General features: G+C 41.9%; 1 protein-coding gene across 4 annotated transcripts; it reads right to left on the bottom strand.

The window, feature by feature from the left end:
* Positions 1 to 287: 287 nt before the first annotated feature.
* On the bottom strand, positions 288 to 22495 carry glsa (glutaminase a). 4 transcript variants are annotated; one of them, XM_040142243.1, is made up of 19 exons: positions 22444 to 22495; positions 22027 to 22334; positions 13498 to 13594; positions 12664 to 12782; positions 10635 to 10764; positions 10273 to 10352; positions 9847 to 10010; positions 8822 to 8880; positions 5530 to 5562; positions 5153 to 5211; positions 4768 to 4834; positions 4482 to 4532; positions 4131 to 4307; positions 3912 to 4043; positions 3447 to 3539; positions 2962 to 3023; positions 2789 to 2865; positions 2631 to 2694; positions 290 to 2517 (listed from the first exon to the last, which is right to left on the bottom strand). In XM_040142243.1, the coding sequence occupies exons 2-19, from the start codon at positions 22293 to 22295 to the stop codon at positions 2370 to 2372; spliced, it is 1881 nt and encodes a 626-aa protein (XP_039998177.1). In that variant the 5' UTR covers positions 22296 to 22334; positions 22444 to 22495; the 3' UTR covers positions 290 to 2369. The 4 variants fall into 4 exon arrangements, with proteins under 4 accessions (XP_039998180.1, XP_039998177.1, XP_039998179.1 ...); XM_040142245.1 differs by lacking the exon at positions 22444 to 22495 and having other exon boundaries at positions 13498 to 13588; positions 22027 to 22420; XM_040142242.1 differs by lacking the exon at positions 22444 to 22495 and having other exon boundaries at positions 22027 to 22420.
* Between the last annotated feature and the right edge of the window lie 4141 nt (positions 22496 to 26636).

Below are 26636 nucleotides of genomic sequence, written 5' to 3' on the forward strand. Positions count from 1 at the left end.
CCCACCCACTCACCCACCATTCTGGATTTTAATGCTCCGGGTACTGACAACGGGGAGGATTCGAACCAGCCGCTCCACGACCGGCACGACCTTACGGCCACCACCGAACCCGCCACGCCACCAAGTGCCCTTCGTGTCGGGAACTTCTCTCGGCGCGATTTTCACTCTTCACTTTGGCTGTTGGACTTCAAAACCTACCGAGCCTCATAAGGATCGAACCCATGTCCTCAGAACCCCCAGTCAGTCCTCTAACACCCCCAGCCGTTTGGTTGGAGACACCTGTAGGCTTTGTCATAGAGTCCTTATGTATTTCATTTGGGTGTTGGACTTGAAAAATTGGCCGAGGATCGAACCCACGTCCTCAGAACCCCCAGTCAGTCCTTTAACACCCTGAACCGTTTGGCCGGACGCTTGACTGGTATTTTCGTCGAGCCTTTGACTGTTTGCTTTGGGTGTTGGACTTCAAAAATCTACTGAGCCTCATAAGGCTCAAACCCACGTCCTCAGAGGATTTATTTATAGTCTTCCCACTGAATTTTTGCAGGCTTGAAACCAACGGATTTGAACCTACAACCTTCTCTTATTGCAGCATTTTTCAGTCTTTACATGTTTTGTTTGGCTAAAACAAACAAAGCGTTTATTAAAACTTCACAATACTCCCACAAATTACAGAAATAAAATCCTTTGACAGCTACAAATACCCCCAAAAAATTCAGACATCCAAATGATTTCTCACTTTTATTAAATCTTTTTTTCTGTGAATAAATATCTGGACTGCCTGCGACCGACCGACATGAGCCGAAGAAGCATAAATATACAAGAAGAAACAGAACGACACCAAACACGTTACATTCAGAGACTTCAGTCGCAGCTGCACAGACACAAACAAATGAGTGAGTGGAGCTTCAGGTCGGGATCCGTTCATATCAAAAGGAATCAAATCCCTCCTCCTGATTTTATCTGACATGTCTATTACTGACTTTTTCTATAATATTGCAGTTTTGTGCTTTTTTATTTTTATTTTTTAAAACTTTAAATGAACTGATCCTGACCTGAGGAAAAAACGTTTTCCACGCCTCTAAATTTCCACAACATTTGGATTGTTTACGTCACATGGTTCAGTTTGTTTGTACAGAAGCAACATCCAAACTTCTAACACTCAAAACCTCTGCACAATCTCATGTATGACGACAAGACAAAAAAAATAAAATCAAACAATCTGCATCGTAAATCTCCTTCAGTTTTAAGTGTTTAAAATCTACCGAGTCTGCTGTGGAAACAGACTGGACCTTCCTGAATCTTACGCAGGAACATGCGTTTACATACAAACCATAAAAATTCATCTGCCTCATCAGAGTTATCGCGTCGCATGTCTGTACTAAAACGGTGAAATGAAATGAACTGGTTCAATATTTGACCAAAAACATGTCTGAGACGCCGCCTGTGTTGTAGTCCCCACGCTTTACCTACCAGGACTTTATTTAAAAATTTTTCTCCATTGTTGGCTGAAATTGCTAATTAAATAAAAAAAAATAAATAAATAAAAATAAAAACACAGAGCAAGCTTCTTCTGTTGTTGGTGGATCTCAGCAGTGTCGTATCGGATATGTAGAAACTTTGAAGTCAACCTGAACTTTAGCCGAAGAGTCAAAAAATATGAAAATATGAATCTAAATGTCACGTGTCACCTCGTGACTGAAGCTGAATCCACCAGACCAGAACTTGTTTTGTTTGTTCAGTCAGACCTGATCAACTGTAGAACAGCTCTGCACGTGTCCGTACGTATTTACTTACACACACCCACGACATAAATGTACAATTGATCTTAAATAGATAAATAACTATCACACACAAAGTGTCTGGGGGAAGATACATTCCACCATGTTGTGATGATGAAGTGAGGGCACCTGTAACACCTGCTGCTTCCTGTTTCAGATTTACAGAATAAAAACAACAGAGTCAATCAACTTAACCAGCCACAGCTGAATTTACCCAGCATTCACCCGGTGTCCGGTCATTTCCTACAAAGCTGACGACAATGAAACGTAACGCGAAATAGAAATAGAAATTAAAATATTTCCCCACTCATGGTACAGACATGGATATAATACAAAAACCAATAACATCCACTAACAACATGATGAGGAGCTTTTCCACTGGAGGGACAGCGGCTGCCCTGTGTTTAAGGGGGCTTTAAATTTCTTCTTCTCATCTAAGTAGTTTTTCACTGTACAGTATGTTTTAATGTTCCTAACTGTTTTCTACGTGTGGTTGTTTTTACTTTCTCATCTAGATTTAAGATGCTTTTCCCAAGTGCAAAGTGATTTCCTTCTCCCCTCAGAGCATACCGGCCACCTCCGGTTTTCCCATCAGAGCAGGCCGTCCAGGTTCTTCTCTGCGTTCTGCTTGTCGGCAGCGTTGTCCTGAGGGCTGTACTGGTTGTGGTAATCGCGGAGGATGGTCACCACGTCGTGGTGGCCGAAGTGGACGGCCTCGTCCATCGGCGTGTTCCCCCACCTGCGGAAAACGTGGAGGTAACAGTCAGAGGAGAGTCATATGAAGACCAACATCACTGCAGTTAAGTGGGTTCAATCAACCAGTTAAACCAGTATGTGTGGACACTATGATACCTGTCTCTGGGGACCGGGTTGACTTTACAGGCCTCCAGCAGGAAGCGAACCACCTCAGTGTGTCCTAAAAAAAACGAACGCACGTGCGCGTAAATCACATCGGCTCCATGACCAACGGACTCAGTAACACATGAACAATCTTCTTCTCCGAGTTTTACCTTCAGCAGCTGCCACATGCAGGGCCGTCCTGGAGTCATAGTCCCTCTGCTCCATGTCCATAGAGGACAAAGCAAACCTGGACCAATACACGTTAAACATTAAACATCGTCTCAAGAAACTTCTCATCACCTTTTTTTCTCCCCTTTTGACTGAAGCAAGACAGTTTGTTTACCTCCTCAGGGCTGAGACGTCTCCAGTGTAAGCGGCGAACAGCAGGTTGATCACTGACTTCACCTGAAACGCAACAACCAACAGATTAAAGCCCAACATTTACATACATCCAAACTATATGAAGACTGGAGTAGAGTAAAAATGAAGGTCAAATATTATACACTGGTGTTGGAGTAATTTTCCAGCAGATGGAGCTGTGGATTAAAATCCTAGAGACAAGGTCGTCCAGCATCCAGGACACTGAGCAAACGGGGGAGGATGTGACGCAGACTCTGAAAAATGTTTTACTGCCTGTTCAAGACTAAAAGTAAACCACACCAGGAAATGTAACGAGAGGAAAAATAAGAGGGATTCTAGTAAGTGTAGATGTGGATATCACATGTTTTATTAAAAAGAAAACTGCAGAAGAAATTGCTTCAGGCTCTGAAGAGGAGGAGGAGGAGGAGGAGGATGAAGCTGATGAAGGAACATGTTGCTGGGACTCACCCTCTGGTCTCCTCCTTCTCTTCGAGGATCCAGCTTCTTAGCAAAGTGCCTCAGATTGTCATAGTTGTGAAAGTTAAAGAGAGAAACCAGGTCCTGAGAGGAGGAGAAGACACTTATTACACAGTCCCACAGTTGTGACGAGTGGGTCATTATGCAGCAGCAGTTTCAACTTGTGTGGTTAACTGGGTCACAATATTCTGGATCAGTCCACTGCTCATTTTCAGACCGTTACCACCAGACAGAAGGTCAGTCACGTGGATAAACTACAAACAATACAGAAGGTCGGTTTGTTTGTATGATGAGAGTCACGGACAGAAAACAAATCTGCAACTATCGCGATTCAGACTTTGAGTCATTTTTAAAAGCAAAAAAGCCAGGAAGATGCCGACCTGGGCTCCGGGGGACCGGTTTACCGGTTATTTTTGAAGTTGCTAGAAAATAAAGAATATTCAAAGCTGAGCTTACCGTGCAGAACTGGATGCCTCTGACACTGTTGCCCAGCTTGTCGAGAGGAGGAGACCAACACATGATGCCCATCACATTTGGTACGACCAGCAGAATCCCGCCAGCGACACCAGATTTGGCCGGGAGACCCACCTGAAACACAAGGACGATGACGTGTTGCGTCCTGGACGCCTGTCACCCAACAGGGTCCCTGTCGCCCAGAACGAGCGAGTTACTCACGTGGAAAGCGAACTGCCCGGAGAAGTCGTACATGCCGCAGGAATGCATCAGACTCAGAGTGTTTCGCACCGCTTCGGGGCTCAGCACTCGCTCTCCCGTGATCGGACAGAAGCCGCCGTTGGCCAGAGTCGCCGCCATGACGCTGGCGCTCTCGCAGGTCACCTCGATGGAGCACAACTGACGAGGGAAGAACAAGAACGATTTGTGATTCTGGGACTCGAATGGCTCATATTTCTTACATCAAATCACTCCAGTGTAACGACTGACACTCCATCATCACTATCCCACGACAAGCCCAAGACTTTCTCATTAGTTGCATGAATTCTCCAACTTCTTCTGAGCTGCGTTTACCTGAAAGTAGAAGTCCAGGATGGAGGTCATGTCCGTCCCCTCTGGAAAACACTGGAAGGACAAAAACAACTTCAACCACTCTAATAACACCTTTTAGCAGAGTCCTCTTTTCTAAATAGTTCACATAGTTTATCAGAACTGACCAGTGAATGTCTGATATGTGGCTTGTAATTTGGTAGCGTGAGCTTAGAGTGAAATATAACAAAGTCTGGTTGAGAGACATCAAACCAGCAGCCGCGCTGTCACATTTAGGGCTTTCTCTGCTGCGGGCGACCTTTGACCTTACCTTCTTCTCCTTCAGGTAGTAGCCGATGGCAAAGTTCCTGTCTCCAGACTCGCGCTCCGACTGGAAACTGGGACACACAGGGGGGGTTTGTTCTTTAAAGGCCACGACTCAGCTCACGTTATATAAGACTCAAACTGCACCGACTGAACCATTCTGTCTGTAAAAGTTACTGCGGGTCCTCGAATTCCACTCAAATCACACAGGACCGTTCCTCGCACCTCGGGGACGACGTTATTTATTTGTTTAGATATTCGTTGATATGATAAGTCGGTAAAACATCAGGGGCCGGCAGCGTCTGTTAGACGTACAAGAGCGCCACCTGCTGATTTGAGACTCGGTTTTACACGTTCAGCGTGTTTCTGTAGTGATGTGTTGTGTTACTCACGTGGCGTTGCTGAAGCCCACGTACTCGTTTCCTGCCAGTTTGTTCATAAAGTTCATGACCTGCAGAGCAGAGGAGCAGATTTAGAGAAAACGTCTTTATTTACAAAATAATGGACAGATGTGCTGACCTTTAAATATCAACATGAAATGACTAAATACATCCCATTAAGGAAGCAACAAGATCTCAGATTTTCAAATCCAAATTTAAATTGTTCACTCGTTCACTGGTCGTGACGTTTTAAATATGAATATTTTCCTCATCTTCTATGACAAAAGAAACATTTTCTGACACTAAGTGGTAGAGAAAAAGCCTAATTTCATTTGGGTGTTAAAGAAATAATGTCTTTAACGACAACAATAAGACGCCGTCATACTCACATAATCAAATTTTTCGGCGTTGCTTGCCCCTTGCTGGAGAACAGACAGAACAGTGTTAATAAAATGACGTTTCAGCAAAAAAAAAAATATATCAACATGTAAAACACAAACTGCCACTGAAAGTTACCCACGTCATGGCATTAGCACTATCATATATGATCCGTATGTCTATGATATTAAACTAGGACAGAGCAAGTTTACATCACTACGGTTTTAAAATTCACCAGTTATGTGACCAATCAAACCAGTCATGACATCAGATGAATTAAGATTAGAGGTGGGAGACTAGCTGGAGATGGAGGAGGTGAACTACGACAGTTAATCCACTCAAGAAAAAAATAGTAAATCTTCAACTGAGCCTGTCATCAAGGTATTTTAGAGGTGTAACTGCTGATCAGAATACCAGTGTACAGAGACTACAGGAGTGTTTGTTGTGCAAAGCCGTGGCCGGTGAGTTAGCCGTGTATTCACACTGCGAGCTGAAGACCTGAAGGTTTCACAGTCGACGGCTTTTAACCAGCAATCTCATTTCTAGATTTCTGCTCTTTTTGTTTTCACGTAACAGACTCCGCCCGGATGATTTCAGGCGTTTCAGAGAATAACCACACGTTATTACAGGCTCAGGTTATTAGGTTCACTTTATCAATGATCTCAGCGTATTTAATGCTGATGCTCGGCAGCGTTGGGGGTCGACTGCTGGACTGAGAGAGCCTGCACCTGATCGCCTACTTGTTTTCTGCTGACTGTGTCTGCATGGCCTTTGCTTGAGTTGTCGGCTGATGCTAACGCGAGGTGAGCCTCAAACATCCCGCCGCCAGCCAGCCTTCTTTTCCTTCCTTTAGTCATGAATGTGTTTCTTTCACACAGCAAAGCTCTCTTGAACTTATTCTTTTGAGTTGCTGGTCATGATGTCAGTTTTTTATAGGAACAAAATCCATTTATCTTACAAATACCATAACAACAATAGTACCTGCACACAGGCACAAGGATGCTAAGAGTACACAGACTAGTAGCTTGCAGTGTGGATACACAGTTTTGGTTTTATCGTCTACAGAAACAGATTTTCTGTTTTGACTTGACGAGGTAAAAGGATTTATCATAAAGCTCATCACTTTTACTATCTTATCTAAAGTAGAAATGAAAGAAACTAAAACAAATAAGGGCCTTCTCTACTGAAGAATGGAGTATGGTATAAAACCGGTGTTTGATTTGAGCCAGAGCTGTACTGTTTATAATCCAGACGTATAAACAGTTTGCAGGATGCAGGTGAAAAGTATAAAAGCGACATTTAAACATTCATTAACAGCCATGTGAAGGCTAAAAGCTTGTCACAAATCCAGACCAAAGAGGGGAAAAATGATTAAAAAGGAAAAATTACCAACGTCATTGACCTGTTGCTGTGGTCATAATTTCCCAAAGATCCTAATGCTGTAAAATATGCAACAACACATAAAACCACACAAGGAGCCTTGAAAAGGTACATTGCAAATGAGTGTATTTGAGTGTATAGATCTAGATTCAGAGAGAGGAGAGAGGAGGAGGGACGCATGCAAACAGTCCCTGAGAGAACCTGGTGTTATTATTCGGATCAATGGATACAACAGATTCAAGCTTCAGCTACAGAAATCTCAACAGTGACAGGTTGGGATTCAGTGGGACTGGTTGACAGGATGACTGCTTTCACATGGTCAAAACGACCGGAGAAGTTGTCTTCCTGATGCCTAAAAACTCAGGCCAAATTTTCAAACCCCAAATCCCGAAATGCTAATAAACATCGTCCGAATGTCGAATTGTTTTGTTCACCAGAAGCTTGTCCTGACCATCAGTCCCATACGATGTGACTGCAACAAAAAAAAATAAAAAATAAAAAAATACTGGATGGTTCCTCTGCTCATCCAAAATAAAGGGAAAAACAAAAGGCTGTTCTGAGGTTTTCTTGTTTTAAAGATTTATCAAAATACCACTGTGTAATTATAAAATTAGAAATAGAAACAGAAACAGAAGCACTAAATAATGCCTGTGTTTAAAGCTCATGTGATGGAGACTATATACATTTTCCATTTCTGTTTGAGTTTGAGTTTCAGTCTGCAGCAGTAGAGACAGTAGAGTAAACAGAGTTTAGAGATCCATGAATGTCAAGACTTCACTGCAATTTATAATGTGTGTTTACACACACACTGGCAGGACTGGGTTACTATTATCATTATCATTTACTGTGGTGGAGGACGTTTGTTTAGAAACTTTATGGGTAAACATTGGTTTAGGATTAATAAGCTGTAATTTTTTTTAATGTTTGCTCTTGTAATTTTTAAGAAAGGCAAAACCAATAGCACTGGGAAATTGAATATTTTCTTATTCAAGATGTTGGAACTGAAAACTGCAAAAGATCCAACATCAGCCACATTGCATTATATTGCATAGCATTATAATCCTCTATCCACTGGACTGCTCCCAGAAATATCTGAACACATAATGGAGGAAAATAGTGTCTGAAACTCCTCTTAAATAAATCCAACATGAACTTTTTACATACAGCAGCTGCTGACACTGGATAAAGTCAGAACGCTGTATGTGGATTTGTCACTTGGTAGATTTTCTTAACATCTTCAGGTTTGGGCTGAAGGAGTCGTATCTGTCTGCACGTGAGATCAGATCAGTCCTTCTCTCGTCATATGAATTCAATACAGTAATTAAAGTGCTGGCCACTCGAGAAAGGATACGGAGGTTTATATTTTAATTTGAGTCTTAAATCAGCAGGTGGCGCTCTTGTACGTCTAACAGAGCGCTGAAACCAGCTCCCATTGTGTGCGTGTGCGTGTGTGCATGAGGCCAGAGGAGGATATGTAATCAAGCACTCAGGTAGAAGAGCAGTTTCCCTGATTAAAGCTGGGCTGAGCTGACCTGACTGGGCCACGCTGCTCTGTCTCCATCTCCACCCACTACGTGGACTCTATGAACTGTGTGTGTCTGTGCAGGATATCCGAGCATTGCTGCTTTCAACCAAATCCCCTTTCAGCGTGATTATCTATAACCTTAATCTCCCCGTGTACAGTAATCTGGCGGAAACACATTCTCTGGATGATTATCATTTTATTTCAGACAGTTGGACAAAACTTTGTTGGACTTCCTAGCTGCAGTTGAAAACATTCAATTCAGAGAAAATGACACTGAAACTGTAGTAAGGTCTGCCAGCCCCGACATCCAAAGAAAACCCCACATAATATGAAATCTACATTTTAAAAGACGTAAAATCAATTTCAGAATTTGAGGCCATAGCTTAACAAACTCTTACCTTAATGAGGGAGGTACAGACGATAGCACCAGCATTAACCATGGGGTTGTGTGGTTTATCTGAGAGAGAGAAAATAAAGGTTAATGCCGGAGGTCAAAACTATGCTAAATAATCCACTGAGCAAACATCAACATAACAAGGTAAGTTACACAATATTAGAAAACACACTTACACCACCTCCCCTCTGTGTTTTAATCTTCTTATGCAACAGATGATTTTCTTTAGCCGATCTCCCGCAAAAGCAATATTTTTATATTATCTATATTTTATATTATATGATATATATATCTTTTGGTAGAAACACTAGCGTTCAGTTGGCTGTATATTTCATTTTGTATCATTTACTCATTCATCATTAAACACTGTGAGAAAAGGACAACCGGGGCAAACACTGACTGAAAATCAGAAACCTCAATAAACTGTATGCAGAGGTTTGATTATTTGACGAGCTACTGAGCGATCACGTCACAGATAGATATTTTTAACCGCACATGTGGTGGTCCTTCAGCGTATCTAAACACACCGCATGGGCCATGGACACACACTAGTCAGATGGGAGTAAGTAATTGGCCACAGCAGCCGTAGCTCAGCTCCCTGGCTGTGGGATGTATCACTATCCACTGTGAGAGTTACAGATTTATATTGATAAGCTTTATGGTTTTTTTCATTTAGACAGATGTGACTTATATTGTGATGTACCACCCTCTCCTCCTCAGTGAACTTCAGACCTGTGGGAAACTGGATCTCTTGGGCTAAACATCCAGGTTATTATGTATGTCTCTGGTACACACTGGCCTGTCTGTTTTATTCTGCCTCAGTGCTGCAACCTCTCATTAAAAATTTATCACAGTTCCATGGCAACCAGGCCTTCAGGATTGATCCTCTCAGAGAGAGCACATGAGCCTGGAGAGGAAGTTCAACCACGGCCGACTGAGTCATGGTGCAAACACGGAGGAGAGGTTCGTTTGTATGAGGAGTACTGGAGTGTGTGTGTGTGTGTGGGTGTGGAGTGAGCGTTTCCTCACCGTCCTCGTTCAGGAAGAGCTTGTTGAATCGCAGACCGCTGGGCTCTTTGCCGATAAAGCGGTGAACATACTCGGTGCCGTGGTCGTGAACAGCGATGGCGTATTTCAGCGGCTTGACGCAAGACTGCAGACAGAAAGGAACCTTGGTGTCGCCGACAGTGTGCCTGAGAGAGAGAGAGAGAGACAGACCGATGTTTGTTCACACTGCTGCTAGTGTTGTACGTCTCAACGGCTTAACATAGTTTCCTAGTTTTTATTTGGAATTTGTTTTGATTTTGAGAATTTAAGAAGAAATTTAGACGAGCTGAAAACTTTGTGTCTAAAATGTGCAAACTACTTACTGTGGGTTCTTGTGAGTCACTGTACGTGACATACATGTGAATAGACAAAAAAACTATTTAGCATGAATAAAGACTGAAATTGTACCTCTGTCCGTCGACGGTGCACAGGGCGACGGCCCACAGGTCTGGACTGAAGCGGGCCAGCTGGGGAATGTAGTCTGCCACCTACGGCATATTTGTTAATATGACAAATGGTAACACAAGCAGATTGTGATGAGTCTGGCTGGAAAAACTGAATGCTGCTCTCTTTTCTCTCTCAGCATGAATACCTTTGTCACCCTGCAGCACAGTGCAGCTAAGGCAGTGCACGTCTAGGCAGCAAATTTTCCCTATGTAAATAAATGAATGTGCAGAGATTTAGATTATTTCTGCGTATGGAAGAAAGCCTCATTGAAAAACAGTCCTGTCTCTGCAGACAGTTTTACTTCTGAAGCAGCCCTCACTCACCTGCCCTCCAGACAGGTTTTTGGCATTTTCATAGAGGTCATCGATGTGGGCGCAAAAGGACTGGAAGTCTGGGATGACGAACTTCTTCCGGAAGGCCTGGGTGAGCAGAACAATGTTGCTCTGGACACATCTAAGACAGAGGACGAGAAAACGGTTTAGGTTTTTCCTCCGGTTAGCCTATAACCATGACCGAGAGGAACTCTACTCCCTTAAGGAGTCTGCGAACAACTCTCGAGAGTTTGTGGTAAACCACGATGAGAATAAGGTGAATGTTTCCCGTCTCAGGAAAATGTATTAAATGTAGACACATGCACAAAATTTCAGAAAAAGTTAGACCTGCATATGGAGAGGTCATCTGCAGGTGTAAAAAATAAAAATAAAAAAAATTTTGGCATTTTTGCCCCCTGTTGGCAATAAGTGGTAGAGCTGGGAAGAGTATACGAATCTCCTGGTAACTTTTCCGAACGCGCTCAGCAGGCTCAGCTTGACGAGTTTGTTGACAGGATTTCAATTGTATTCAGTTTTATTTATACAGCGCCAAATCATAACAGAGGTTATCTCAGGGCACTTTCCATGTGGAGCAGGTCTAGACGCGGTTCTTTATAGATTTCTGCAAGTCTGGTTAACCAAACTATCCTCAGATACTCTCAACCCATTTTGTTGATGGTTGCAGCCGCTGTGGTTTGCCAATTAACGCCAAAAAAACAGTGGAAAACGTTGTCGCTGCCTCCAGATTCTGTCCTGATCCTTTTTATTTGGGGAGATTAAGGCCACAGATTGGAAACACTCTACTCCAAATAATAAGGTGGTGAAGTAGAAGCTGTGCCTCTCTGGTAGCAGAAAGATTTGCATCTCAGCTATCTCATTGCATCACACCCTGCCTAATCCCTATAGCATGGGATCCGTGCAGAGAAAACACGCTACATTCCCCCGCCTGTTCACATGCTTCCCTCTGTGAGGCTCAGCTCTATAAATAAGCCCGAGGAGCGGATGTGATGGATTCCAGCCAGGAGCGCTGACGCTGGGGTCTGTTTGGTGAGGATTCGACCCCCCAGTGAGCCGTCATATGCACCGACTCGCCACGCCACCGCTTCCCAAGCTGTCACCCATTTCTGTCTCAGCACTGTTTCCTCTGGGGGTCATTCTGTATTGATGCTACCAGGGTATGGTTGGGGGGTGATTGTCATTTTATTCTAAACCCGTCCTTGTTTTGTTTCCAGTTGTGGTTTTAAAGCGGTTTTAGGCAAAAAAAAGAAAAAGAAAAAAAATGTCATAGTTTCAGTTATTTTTGAAGCAAAAATGAAAAATAATTGATGGTTCCAGCTTCTCAAATGTGAGAATTTGCTTATTTTTTCTTGTCTTCACAGTATAGTACAATGAACATCTTTGGGTTGGGTCCTTGGGCTGTAGGAAACTGTGATGGGCATTTTTCACTGTTCTTTTTGTTTCATAGATCAAAAGATTTATCGATAATGACAATCTTTAGTTGCAGCTCGATTTTTTTATTACGATATGATGGCACTACTCCTGTTAGTGTTATAAAAAGTTACATTTCACTTCATCAAAGTGACTTTTTCAGTTTCACACTGCCCATCTCCTGTCTTTGTTTCTGTATTTAATAAATGATGAAATGTTTTTTGTGGCAGACCAGCAGATTTATCAAAAACACCCACACCTTCTTGGTTTTTGATTTACAGTATGTTTCATGTCACGGTAAAATCTGGTCTGGTTTTCTAACAACAAATCATAATTTACCCACAATATAATTGATTTGAATCCAGCTGGATGAAAACCTCAACAAGACACTGATGATGTGCAAACTGAGAGGTGAGGAATAACTGATGACACACACTGGCTCTTTCGTGCCGCAGGGAGGTGCAGAGGACTCTGACCAGCATTAATAATTCAGGACATTATGCATTGTGAGCCAGTTTCCAAGAGTCATTATACCTGTCTAACAACTTCCTTACGACCACTAATGCTACCCAGTCACATAAATAAAGCTTCCATTAAAAACAGGAAAACCCACTTTTTGAAGAGGTGTCTGTCCAGCGCTCCGTCAGAGGTCGTCTTCAAGGTCACCTTCAGCATCTCCATACATTCTTTCAGCCGGGGATCTCCTGTGCGAAGCCCCGTGGCTTTAAGTGCCTGTAGAGAGAGGAGGGGGCAACATCATGATGAAGACCGCCTGACAACAAATCAATAAAGAACTAAGGCTCCTGAAGAGCCTAACAAGAGGACTTATCCTGCTCAACCAGGGAGAGATCTACACAGGGACAAGGCCGATTCACTGCAAATCCGTTGACAGCTTATGTTCGATACCCACATTTGTTTACTTGTGGTAAATCATCTAAGTCTCTCTTTGCGTTATATTTGTAAATCTTGCATAAATAAGCCATTGAATCTTGTTTCATGTGTTTTCTATCTTTCTATGTTATTTTCCCACTAAACTTTCATGTTTAATGATTTATCGTTTTTATTCAGATATTTTGGTTGATTTATCCAAATGTCCAATCACCTCTAACCAAATTACCCATGCATTTTCAAAAGCCCTGAAATCGACTACATGTCTTTTACATTTGCCGACCTTCTAAACTTGGTAAATTTATCTGCATATACATGCATAAAACCTCTGTATATATGTTAAAGTAGTCAGTGGTGTCAAAATCCTATGAGACTGGGAAACTTGTGGATACAATGTGTAATAAATCTTCATCCTAACTTCTTTTGGTTTTTCACTCATGTTTCCCTTTATATAATGTGTTACGATATTGTGTCTCTTCACTGCTTAATATCTGTTATTGTAGCAGTTATTCTACTGTCAGAGTCTCCGTAAGGCGTTAATGCCTCTGACATAACTCACTGTGGTGAATTTGTGTGCAGGGATTTTCTCTTGGCCCTCCGCGATGGTGTAGAAGAGCAGGTCCTCCAGACTGGGCAGGATGCCTGCCTTCCTTCTCCTGCAGGAAAGAAAAATAAAAACACACAGAAGAGTGAGAAAAGTAACTCCACAGTGAAGCCTTCTGAGGTAGAGAAGTGGGAGGGGAACTGCAGCAGAGGGAAGAGAAAAGGCTGTTTGACTGCAAGGAGAAGTGGTGAGTAATAAATGTAATACTACACTGGAAAATACTACCTTACACTAGCCTTACTACAGTATTGTAACCTGTGGAAAAGATTTATACAATACACCATCATGCCACTGTCAGGTCTCCGCTCTGTGAGACCTACAGTAATTTAGCACGATTCTCAGTTTCAGCTGAAAACTTTTATGACGACATGTACTTTTCCAGAGGTTAATATGGTGCCATAAGGCCACTGTAATGTAAAGTGTTAATCGTCTGCTCTGCTAGAATACCAGCCAGGAATATGTTTAGCAAACTGACAAACCAAACAACACACTATGCTGAACTCAGCAAGGTTGGCCGGCTTGGAAACTACCACCAGCCTGCTACTGAATGACAGTACAGTCTCCGACAGGATTACTCTACAGCTCTGCTAAACATCAACCTCTCTTCTGAAATATGTTGCTTTATACTCAAACTACTGAGATTTGATCCACTGCCTTTAAGAACGTTGAGTCCTGTTCCGACATGCTCACAAGCCTCCCTTTGCATATGATTTCCATGATGTATTCAGTTCTCTATCCCTCAGTGTGCCGAACACCAGACTATACTAAAGCTCAGACTCATATTTCAACCACACTTGGCCTGTATATTAACCATGTTCTTTGTACTGCTGTAATCCTGTAATTCGCTGCTGCAATAATAAGTAAACTTGATGTTTACAGTGTCTGGGGAATTTTATTATCTATTATAATGGGCTGGCTGGTATTCTGAGCAGCTTTTCCACACCAAGTTGTCTCTGGGAGGAAAGTTAGTAGCGTGTCAGGAGGCAGACGGGGCGGCCAGCTCACAGCAGGCTCTCTGCTATGATTCATATCAACAGCAAATTGGATTTGCGCAAAGCTCTTGGTGCCCAGGCTTACGATGTCCTGCACTGCATCATGGGCCACCGGCCTGCGTGCTAGGAGAGGATGTCTGAAGGTGAAGCTTTACTTGGCTGGTGGCTCCTCTCAGCAGCCAACAAGAAATAAAGCTGGACCCTTGGAGACATGGGAGCAGAAATCTACCAGTTTCTAATTTCGGACTCAGCACCAACAGGGTTTCCTCTGGATTTACTCAGCAGCAGTGAGGTCAGGAAATTATAAGACACATTAATCAAACTACGGAACAACTGCAATTTGCGATTAAAAAAGTCGATAGATACTGATATCTTCATAGAATAGTTGTCAAATGAAGGACATAAATCAAATTTTGACCGGTTTCCTTGCGTAAATGAGATGAAACAGCAAAAGCATTAGACAAAAATTGGGTCACTTTGAGGTGCGTCAGAAACTGTGCCCATTACCATAAATCACTGGGTTTATTTTTCCAATTTAGAAATGTCTTATTTACAAAAACGCGATATCTGAGAAACTTTATCATAAACATTTGCCGTGTAAAAGGGTTTACAAGGTTGTACAGGGTTTTTTACACTGTCAAATATTGAAATTGGCCTCAAAAATGTAATGTTGGTTGGCCTCTACTTTTATTCTCATCCACATCCACTATTCCTGAGCACCACTGCTGCAGAAAACTACAGCGGAAACACTAGGGCCAAGTCTCTGTCATTGAGAGTTAATTTTGTATTTATTGTAATTAATGGACTTTTGAGTTCCACTTAATGTCGGAAGTCAGAAATTCTGATCAATTCTGATCGTAACTGCAATTATGGTTCTCCCAGGACATATCAATTCTCTGTTGTTTTTTTTAAGTATCTGCCAGCACATTCTCTCTCTTCACTATGTCTCAGGGGAATCATGTGTCATACTCTGGAATTCTGACTTTAAAGGGGTTGTCCCACAGCTTTTTCCTGGGAGAGAGTCAGAATTCCTGATTTTCAACATGCGTGGAACGCAGCCTTAATACTGAAAACAATTCTCATGCCATCTGAATCAGCATGTTGTCCAGTCCTTTGACTGTTTGTTAGCGTGGTCCATCTCTGACCTCATTAATGGACGGCTGATGCCTGCCGGTGGGGAAGGAATACACATCAGAGAGAAAGAGTCTGTGTTTGTGTCTGTGTGTGTGTGGATGGGTGGGGGTGGGGGGGATGACGGGATGGATGGGGGTGAGGTAGAGGGGAGGGGATTCAAGCACAGCCGCTGGGAGGATGTGAGGTCATTTCAAGGTAAAAGCGGTTGTCGGCTTTCCACAGAAAACCTCTACTTCTACTGGAGAACAGAAAATAAGATTAAAAAATAGAAACATACTTACAAATGCAAATCAAGCAGATCAACAGGGAGAGAGTGTGAAGAGGGAATAATACTGAATTAGTAACAGTGACAATGGCATTTACAGTACACTCATCAGCAACAGATCAGCAGACCATCGCATCAATAAGAATTAATGTAATACTGAGATACACACGTACATACAAACATAATTCATAGCTACTGTCAGAACAACAAATTAATAAAAAAATCTGAAATGCATAAGAATAGTGAATATGCCCTATAAACCTGACAAAAATCACATTACTTAATGAATCATAAAATGCAGTTTTCACGCTGAATCAGCAGTAATGAGAGATTATCAAACAGTGAAACCCCAACACTGAGAAGCAGTAGCGTGTTACGTAGGCCTGTATCTAAAAATAAACCTGAACCTTGGTTTTAATTATTATTCCGAGCTACTGCAGTAACATTAAACTGAAGGAAAAACTGAGCTCTCAGTAGGAGTTAACGACGGCAAACACTAATACAAAATGAAACTCAGAGCCTCTGATTAATTAAGTAAGTTGAAAGTAAATATGAGACTCTGTGCTCAAGCGTGACAGCGATCTGGTGTGAAATAGTACTCACTTAAGAGGCTATGAGTAACATCCTTGTTTAGTTAATGAGGCCTGCGAGAGATTTCACCTCTGGTAGCATCATCACCAGCAGGTTAGAAGTGGACACTGAACATCTGGACCAGCCTGGATCGCCTCATTAATCTACCTCAGCAGCTCTCATTAGCGCTGTAGGCCGCTCTGTCCCTCCCCTCCCTCCCTCTGTGTATGTTTTTAGAGGTCAGCTGTGATTCAACAAACACAGTCTGGGTCCGAAACGCTGCACTGTAGATCCACTTTGAATCGAGCAGATCAATAAGCAACACTAAGGTTTTGTCCTTTTTTAAACATTTTATATCTGCCTGGCTGGTTTATCAGTTGAGCTCTAATATGCTGTGAACTCACCGAGTGAAAGAGCATACAGTATAAAGCTTTGGCGGCAAGAGTCAATAAACGAAAACACCTTCTGGCTTTTGTCTTTCTGTACAATGTCCATGTAATCTCTGTGTTTTCAGCATCCCAGAAAAGTGACAGCTGAACCGAGGTCAGAGCTGGTGTGAACTGAACGGACGGATGCTTCAGTGATGGTTACACCCTCATGACATTCCGCTTCTAGTGTGAGTTTGGGGTTAGATCATTTTATACAGCAAACAAACAACCAAATCTGATTTTTATTATTTAAGAATTGAAACAATAACTCAATTGACAGAAAATTCATCAGCAACTTTCTTTCTCCAGGGTAATGATTTGTTGGTTCTCTCTTTTTTATGACATTGTACATAAAATATCTTTTGGTTTCGGGCAAAAAAAGATGTCCGAAGATTATGACATTTTATGTAATTGAAACACTTGAAATCACTGCCAGAGACGCTCATATTGACAAGGACAGATCTGTCTCTGGATTGATTCCTCCGTAGTATCTGCAGCATCTATCTGACCTGATCGATGGAGCTGGTTTCATTGCCTCACAGCTGTCATGACAAAGTGGTGTGGGGTGGAGGCAGACATTAGACTGGGAGCGTTGAGAGGCGGCGCTGCACAAATCGATGTGTGCGCATGACTCATCTGCTCCTTTAGGCCCCGACAACTGCTGGGCAGCACGCCAGCACGCAGGCTTTGGTGCAAAAACCGTGGAAAAATCATGTAGGCGGAATAAGCTCCACTGCGTTACAAACATTTTTAACCCCTTATTAGCCAGGGCATAGCCTCAGGACCCTCATAACCAGACTGGAGTGGAGGCTGAACGCTGTCTGGGCCTCTGAGACTTCAAACTCCCTGCTGTCAAGATTATATAAAACCAATTTATTCGCTGACTTCTGACCCTGGTTATTCTTTACGTCTGGCACCAGGCGCCTGGTGAGTGTGTCATTTTCTGTTTGAATATGATGCGATGAGCATTAGCGATGCCACTGGCACTGATTATGAGTTCATCTGAATTTTTTTTTTTTTTTTTTGGATTTGTTGATTCGTAGTTTAGTCTATACAATGTCATAATATAGTAAAAAAATAATAATATCACAGTTCCCCTGAGCCCATACTTATGCCGTGACCAGCAGTAATAATCACACACTCTACAAGTGAACCTTAGGTTATTAACACTGCTATCTGCAGTCACAAGACACTTCACCCACTACATTCATTTTCTGTTCAGATTCAGGTGCAAACTATTTGTTTTTCTTGCAACTTCCTTGTCTCCCTACTTTTTTTTACTAATTTATTAGTCACAATGTTTTAGTATAGTAAAATTTCCTGATGTACAAAATATTGTAGTTCTTTAACGTAACTTATCTACATCTACAATTTCCCTGTGTCAGATCAATAAAGTTAATTATATCTTTTCTGTAGGTAGCTAACAATTATTTTCATTATCGATTAATCTGCCACTTATTTTCTTAATCAATGATTCCACAGACACTTAACAGAACGAGCCAAAGCTTCTAGGGCTGTAGTCCGCCGATCGACAGGTTGATTGGTCGGTCAATGTGCTAAAATTCTCATTGGTCGAACAATCGCCGGTGTTACGTGGAGAAAAGCGCTACATCAACAGCCTTCCAGGATGAATCCATTATTTACTGCGGCGGCAGGAGGGACAGACTACCTGTGAAAACTATACTAACTGATACCACGTCAGTTTTGTTAAAACAAACAACCAAGAAGTCAAGTGTAAACTTTGCAAACAGCAGTTTGCATATCACAGCTCAACGACCACTATGGCAGATCATCTAAAAGCGGTAGGATGCTCTGTTGCTATCATTTCATTATAAATTAGGTTAAAATGATTTCATATGCTGCACATACTTCATTCAGGCTAATAAGGCTACCAGATATGTATGTATGTCAGTGTATTGTGGTGATTTAGTTTATCTAGAGATAACTTGCTGATTTTTTTCCCCCCGCGACCAGTTGATTGGCTTAAGAGTAGGTGCGATTTCAGTCGACCAAGATTTTCTTTGGTGGACTGCTGACCTTGAAGCTTCACTGAAACTGAAATTTGTGGAAACACCAGTCAGCTAAGCAGACGACTGCCTAAACACGGCTGACAGCTTAAGCAAATTGTCCGTGAACAGAAACAAATGAGGCAAGTTCTGCCTGCAGGGACAATGAGGCTTTTTATTTCCATGGAAACTTCGTGAAGGGAGGATACAGGCTGGTGCGGTGGCTGGTAATACAGCTGATTTGAATGTTAAAAGGAAGAAAAATTATTATGTAGACTTATTTTCTGTGGTAAAAATTATGTATCTGGGAAACATTAATATCTTTATTTGCACTTGTAAGAAAAATGAACATTATTTTGTTTACTTCAGTAAATACTGTCAAGACTGTTACAGCAGGCTGAAGACAGTTCTGCTTGTCAGTATGAATCAAGGTCTGCAAATCAGGGTTTTGTTACTGTGATTCTCTGTGCTTAACAGCTAAGGTTAATATTAACATACCACCAAACACTGGCTAAAATATTGACAATAATGTACGTATTAAGTGTCAGAAATTGTTTTTAAAATGTACATTATGGTGTCAAAAGGTAGCAACTTAAACTCGAATATTAACATTCTTACAACCACACCTCTGCTGTAGTTGATTAATCCATAAATCGATAAACAGAAAATGAATGTGCAACTATAAACGTTCCCTGGTTCCAGCTTCTCAAATGTAAGAATTTGTCTCATTTCTTTGTCTTGTGTGATAGTAAACTGGATATCTAAAATAAACAACCTGAAGACACCACCCTGGACTCTGAAAAACTGTAATAGCCAACAAAACAAGAAAACAATCAGAAAATTAACTGGTAAAGAAAAAAAAAAAATTATAAATTGCTGTAAGCATAAGCAAAATGTGTCAACTCATGGTCGACATCTAAGTTAGGATCAACTTATCAGTTTGTTATCACAGATTTTGTTGTTTTTGTTACAATCGTAGTAATAAGAATACCACATACTTGCTTGTTACAGCATCACAAATGCGACACTTCTCTTACTTTCTGCTGTTTCACATAAAAATCTGATATATGAAAAAAATCAATTGTATAACATGACAGGTATTTGTCATTATTTATGACATTTTAAGCAAAACCTGATGAGTAATTATTCATATAATTGTTAGAGGCAGCTCTAGCGTTAGCTGGCATCTGTACTTAAAGATTTACAACAACAAATTGTCTGAACTTCATTACAACAACTTCCGCTGTGCAGCTGTACGCAATCAACTGTTGAACATGATGCAGCACTTTGCTGTGAAAGGCAGCATGCTGAACAAGCATTCTCCGAGCTGATCCAGGGTGGATCACTGTCTCAGCTGATGTCAGTGGGTTTTAAGTGGAAACAATGATGCCTCATCAACCTGTGGGGATGTTATGGCGCTTTTGGTCATTAAATGCTTTTAACCTGTATCCAGTCTATCCCCATGAGAGCTCTCATCCTCACTTCTCTATCACCACTCACTATTTCCCCCTGTTAAACAATCACCCCGGCCAGACACTAGGGCTGCACGATTAATCGTTTTTGAATCGCAATCTTGATTCAGACCCCTCTTCAATCTCATTTTTACATGACAACAATTCTGCCCTGTTTACATTAGCAGCGAGATCCTCTGCGTCAAACCACGCGCTCCCTGATCTCCCTGAGCCGTTACAACAAAGGACAGAACTGTGTTTCACCACCACGTGATGATCTCCACACGGGAAGACGGAGAAGATTTGAAAACTAACCGTGTGTGTAGTCTGGTGGAGGAATAATCATACCTCAGTTCTGGGTTGGAACCTAAAAAGGTTGATTTATTAGACAGTTGGCTGCCAAAAAAGGATTGTGAAAAGGTGAGGCAGAGTTGAAGTGAGTTGATTGACGATTGTCAATTAAATCCATTTAACATATCAAAATACTATTTTTTGGCTTCATTTTCACAAATATAAAGAGCTGCTTAACGCTGTTTCTTATCATAATGTAAATCTCCAGGTTTTTGATTGACTGTTGGTCAGACTAAGCACAATTTTGGCTTCTGGAGGCTTCTGACAGACTAGCCATATTTTCAATATATTATGGGCATCATAATAAATGATCAATATATTAAAATCAATGACAAAATAACTGTTGGTTGCATTCCTAGATGCAATAGTGACTGACCTTCATTAGACATTGACTTGAGGCTCGGTCTGTCACTTTTGGGATGCTCATCACCATGGTGCATTAAGTTAAACAGACACAGGTTTTTGTTTACTATGGTTATAATATGACTTTCAAAGGCTGGAGAAACTGGACACGGCTTAATGCCTCGGTGGTATAACATGCTGGGCCCCTAGCTCCGGGTGGTCGCGGTGTCTAGCTTGCTGAATAAGATGTGCTTCGATTTTTCGGACACACGTACATCTACGGTGCTTATCTTAATTTCATCCACAGTTAAATTGTAATTAAGACCCCGATCTCACAAAGATGATGTTTTGTGAATGACTAAATCCGGTCCGAAGTAGCGTGTTTGCCCGATAATGGACCTCGCTGCCTTTACGGCTGCTTAGCTATCACGCCCCGGCTGCTAACTCCCGGTGTGCACGGAGCTGTTCACCGGTCTTTCCCCTCCACTACTGCCCTGACCACCGGAGTTACCCGGTAAACCCTTACTACAGCCTCCACTGTCCATTAGCTGGCAGGCTAACCGGTCCGTTCCAGCCATATCTGAGATAGCAGCTTGTTGCTCTGCGTGATGAACTTGTAGACTCTCAATGCCGAAATACATTCTTAAGATCTACTAATTAAGATTAGCTTGTAAGTGTAAGGCATACAACACAAATTAATACATTTTAATTATAAAAGGTAATGTTAGGAGCCACTCATTAATTCGGCACCTATTGTGTTTGTAAATATGAAATCGTTTTGATAAAAAAAAAAAAAAGGAACTTTATGGAATGATTCCCAGGCGTCATCACAGTGTTCCATCACCGATGATCACTGTGTTAAATTGTCATTTTTTTTATGGGGTCCGGCCTACTATGGAGCTAGCAGCTAACATCTGCCCACGGACCGGGGCTAACGTTACTCACTTCTCCGCTGAAGAGTCCTTGGCGGCTTCATTGTGTCCGTCGCCCTTGGAGCAAAAGCCTCTCACGCCGTGCTTTCTGGTGAAGTGCTGCGGGGCTCTCCACCCGGCAAATGCCTTCCCTCTGCCCGGCGACCTCCCATTCGAAGTGGCGGCGCTGAAGCAGGCGGCGGTTGCAGGTGCCGCTTTCACGCCGACTCTACCTGTCAACGGACGCTTCAGTTGGGTTTGAAATAACTCCTTGAGCGCTGCCGTTGACCGAAAATGTAACATTTCAATCCCGTGTAGAGGACTGTGTGGATGGAGTAACTACTGTGAAAACGAGTGAAGAAAACGGGAGAATAAAAGAACCGTGAATCCGAGTGAGAGTGTCGGTTTTTCTCGGTCGAGTAACGGTTTTCCTCAGCGGGATACAACCTACCTTTCACGCAGCACGAGTACGCCTCTCTGCACCTGATTGGTCAAGAGGGCTGTCAGTCATCGGGATCGTTCATCTCTCTTACTATGAGCATATATTTACTCTTCTAACGTTTTTAAAGACACTTTTCCTCTTTAAAACTTCTTATATAAGACAAACCAGAACCAAGCGGTCCTGTATTAGAGTTTAGAAATAAAAGATCATAGCAAACTATATGAAATGTATGCGACTGGTGAGGGATGCCACTGGATAGAAAACGCAGTTAAGTAAAATTATTACTGATGCACTAACATCATGCACTAAAAGTCGACTAGTACAGTAATGAAGACACTGTAAGTTGCTGTAACGATTACAACCACTTTGATTAAAGTGAATAGTGCAGATTTCAGAGTATTTACGAGGCCATTAAAAAGTGCAGGGCAGATATTTTAAATTTTTGTCTTATGTTGTTTTAATTGTTCTAATTTGTTTAGAACTTTATTATGTGGTTGATTTGTATATAGCTATCCATTGTGGTTGCTACAAGTATGCATCTTTTTAAAAAAAATAGCTTAAAAATAAACCTCCACATATGCCACATATACCCGCTGGGGCTTGGATATTTTATGGAAAAGTATTTAGAGCCATTTAAGACCCGGAAGGTTTATGTTGTCAGAAACTTTCCCATCAACTTCATGAATGATTTCAACAAGCTGCCAATTTCACAGAACACGTTAGTGCATGTTTTTAATCGGGCAAAGTACCACGCAGCTACTTTAAGCCCTTATGTCATATAACAGAGTGCCTTCAAAGTGAGAATAAGTCACCACTGGGCTGCACAGAGGCCAGTTTCATGCTGTAATGCCTTGTCCTGCTCTGACACCGTGTGAGTTACTGTGGTACTGCGCATACAGTCTTCAGACTGTGGTTTCACAGCAGATGGCAGTCTCTGTCCTTCAGCAGAAAAAGTTACAGCACCATCTCCTGGTTAGAAATCATTTTAGTTTGGTCCACAGGCAACAGGGACACAATCACAAACCAAGAATCGATCAGAAACAGTCTAAAAGCCCCTAAACACTGGGACCGATACATTTCAGTTTAGATATGGAGAGATTTTTCTGCTTTGTTTGGTTTATTCCTTCCCACGTATGTTGTTTTAAATTCCTTTTATATTAGGAAATTCTGGATGAATGGCTCCGACATATGACTCCTATTGTGCATGACATGAGTCAGGCAGCATCTGAATGTTTGTTTTGACCTATTTGGCAGCCCAGGTGCGTGGAGTTCGACACCCAGCATGGCATAATGACCTACAAAGTGAGATTACTCACTGGAAAGTATTTTTCTAAGTTGCCGCAGTTTGCCCTTCCGTGGCTCCCAAACTTTTATCTGAGTCCATCTGAATCGCAGTAAACTCCACCCACCCGGAGCTCCAAGTAGGATTAAACAAACAAATTGATGCTGACTAATAATGCCTTGCTCGGAACATGAAACAGTAGTGAATTTGGACTAAATCTACTGGAGGAAACCCAGACTCTGCAGCTCTGACCTCCATGTAATCAGGTCTAGAGATAAGGGGGACTTCCAAGAAAACTTACATGTGGGTTGTTACTTAACAGGAATCCACATTTTCATTTTGAAAAAAAAAAATCCCTTTTTTGCACCAGTTGAGCTTCAAAGGTGGAGGGGAAACGTAACCTCACCTAGATGATCGGCTCGGTAGTTGCTACACTACACGGCCAAAAGAATGTGGACATCGTATGCAGCCTTAAGGATATGTTTTGGGGTTTTTTTCAGGTCTTGGTGTAGGTTTTGACTGACTACATCAGCGACCTCATCCTGCCCTGTTTTTATCATCTAAAAATATTATATCCAAAATTTGACCAGTTTTGGTCTTTAAAGATGCAGATATTCTCAATTTAAGATAAAGATATGCTGTCAGGGCAGATCAAGATAAACAAATCATTATCTTCTTCTAAACTGCGTCTTAAAACTCATTTTTAACAGTCTATGGATAATTTTTATGTCTTTTACTTGCTGGACATCTTATTATGTTTTACACGCCTTTTTTTTAGATATATTTGTTTTGCATCTCTGTTTTCATTATTTGTTTAAGTGTAAAACACTTTGTAACACTGATTTAAATATGGGTATAGTTTGTCCAGTTTTATGCAAACTCCTGATTTTTTTTAAATTTTTAAATTTTTTTATTAAGATAAGACAGGATTTGACATTTCATTTACCCAGAAGCTACTGTGCGTTAAAGCTGCAGTATGGTGGACCAAGCGAGCTTACAGACACATGACCTACCACATGATGTCAAATACTCTGAATCTATCAGAGGTTTTTTCATTTCAGTAGTTAGTTAAATAATTAATAGTTAATAGGAGCAGAATGGTAAAGTTCTGTTAACTTTAAGCAAACAACTCTGTTTGTTACAGTGGCTGTTTGTTTGTGTACAGTACAGTGCACAGTTTACCGTATTTTTTTGTTGTCTTCATGTGTAAATATCCTATGTTGGCTTGAAAAGTTCATCCGGTTTTCTTATTTTTTTCAGTTTCATGTACATTCATACTATGTTATGCATGTTTTGTTTTCAGCACAGAATCAAATCAAATTACATTTTCAATCTCATCCGACCGAGTTATACGGTGAAGCAAATTATATTGATTTTTACTTGACCCTGATGGCCAGTAAGTTTCATAACTTGGGAGAAAATAGAAAGACTGTAGGAGATTGTTCACTTTTGCATGCACATTTTCAGTCTCAAAAGAGAGCCGGATGCACAGAGAGAGCTCTGTGTCCACCTTATTCTTAAAAAACTACATATTTTGAATACAAGTCTTTGCCAGTATTTTACCGTTTTACGTCCATGCTTTTTATCTCTCTTGAGAAACCTTCATAACTCATGAAACAATAAGAGAAAAAAATGTCACTTTTTCAAACTGACAGCAGCCGTCAAAGTTTAATGTTGCACAGAAATTGCCCGTGAGCAGCTGCATTTTCACTGCATGCAGCAGTAAAGCAGAAAACAAAGGAAGGAAGGAAGGGAGACAAACAAGGCGATCCCTAATGAAGCTGCAGGGAGGAGAGGCGATAATTCACCAACACCCACACCTTCTCAAAAGCAGTCAGCTTCCTGCTCCTTTCAAAATGAGGGTGATGGGTGCGCTTGGCAGATCCCTCCCACGCTGCTTAGTGGCTGGCTTCCACCCACCGCCCGTGGAGCCGCCCACATCCAGCCGTTGCCACGGCAACACATCATCATCATCAGTGACTTGCACTAGAGGAGGAGGAGGAGGAGGATGGGGGCTGGCCGTTTGAGCAGCGAGCAGGGCTGCCACTGTGAACAGCAACCGGCGTGGGTGTTCATGAGCTGAGCTATTCTCCTGAGAAAATCTGTATACGTATGTGTGTGTGTGTGTGTGTGTGTGTGTGTGTGTGTGTGTGTGTGTGTGTGTGTGTGAAAAGGGCGGGGGCTGGAGGGGTGGAGGGGGGAGGTGGAGGGATTGGAGCGAGAGAGAGAGAGAGAGAGGGAGGGAGAGCGAGAGAGACAGAGAGAGACAGAGAGAGAGGGGAGGATGATGGGAGGTATGTGAAAAGGACCTGCGTCACAGTGAGTCATCAGCCAGTTTCACAATGTGTTGATGTGACGCTGATGCAAATGGCCTGAGAAGGGATTCATCTCCCTTAAACAAAAAAAAAGAAAGAGAAAGAGAAGAAAACAAACAGAGGCCGGAGAGAAGCTCCCTTGAAGGAAGCTGAACTGTCCTTTGAGTCACTTTCATCCCAAACCCTGCCTGAGTCTCTTTTCACCTGTATTTACGTGGTAAAGACCACCAGGTGCTTTTGCTGTTTTTCCAGCTCCACCCTGCCTTATACACATTCACTCTGGGTTCAGCCAGGGCTTCCCTGCCCTGCTCAAAGGCACCTCGATAGCTGTTAATGGATGAAGAGCAAGCCTCTGCGGCTTTTCAAGCGAGGATTCAAAGCAGTGATGTTCCAGCTAGTTTTTAATTGAGACACTGAAACTCCACCAGCCCCTCCCTGTAGCGGGAAGCTAATATACAATCAAGCAAAATATTATTATCACAACATTATAGTCATACTAAGACTCTAACCTATTATTACTGAACTACAAAGAGCTTTCCTGCCCCATTAGTCACCTAACCTGATATCTGACTTGAGCGAGTACACATGCTAACACACTGCTGCCT

Source organism: Xiphias gladius, chromosome 13, assembly GCF_016859285.1.
Source record: "Xiphias gladius isolate SHS-SW01 ecotype Sanya breed wild chromosome 13, ASM1685928v1, whole genome shotgun sequence".
In the NCBI taxonomy this organism is placed as follows: Eukaryota; Metazoa; Chordata; class Actinopteri; order Istiophoriformes; family Xiphiidae; genus Xiphias; species Xiphias gladius.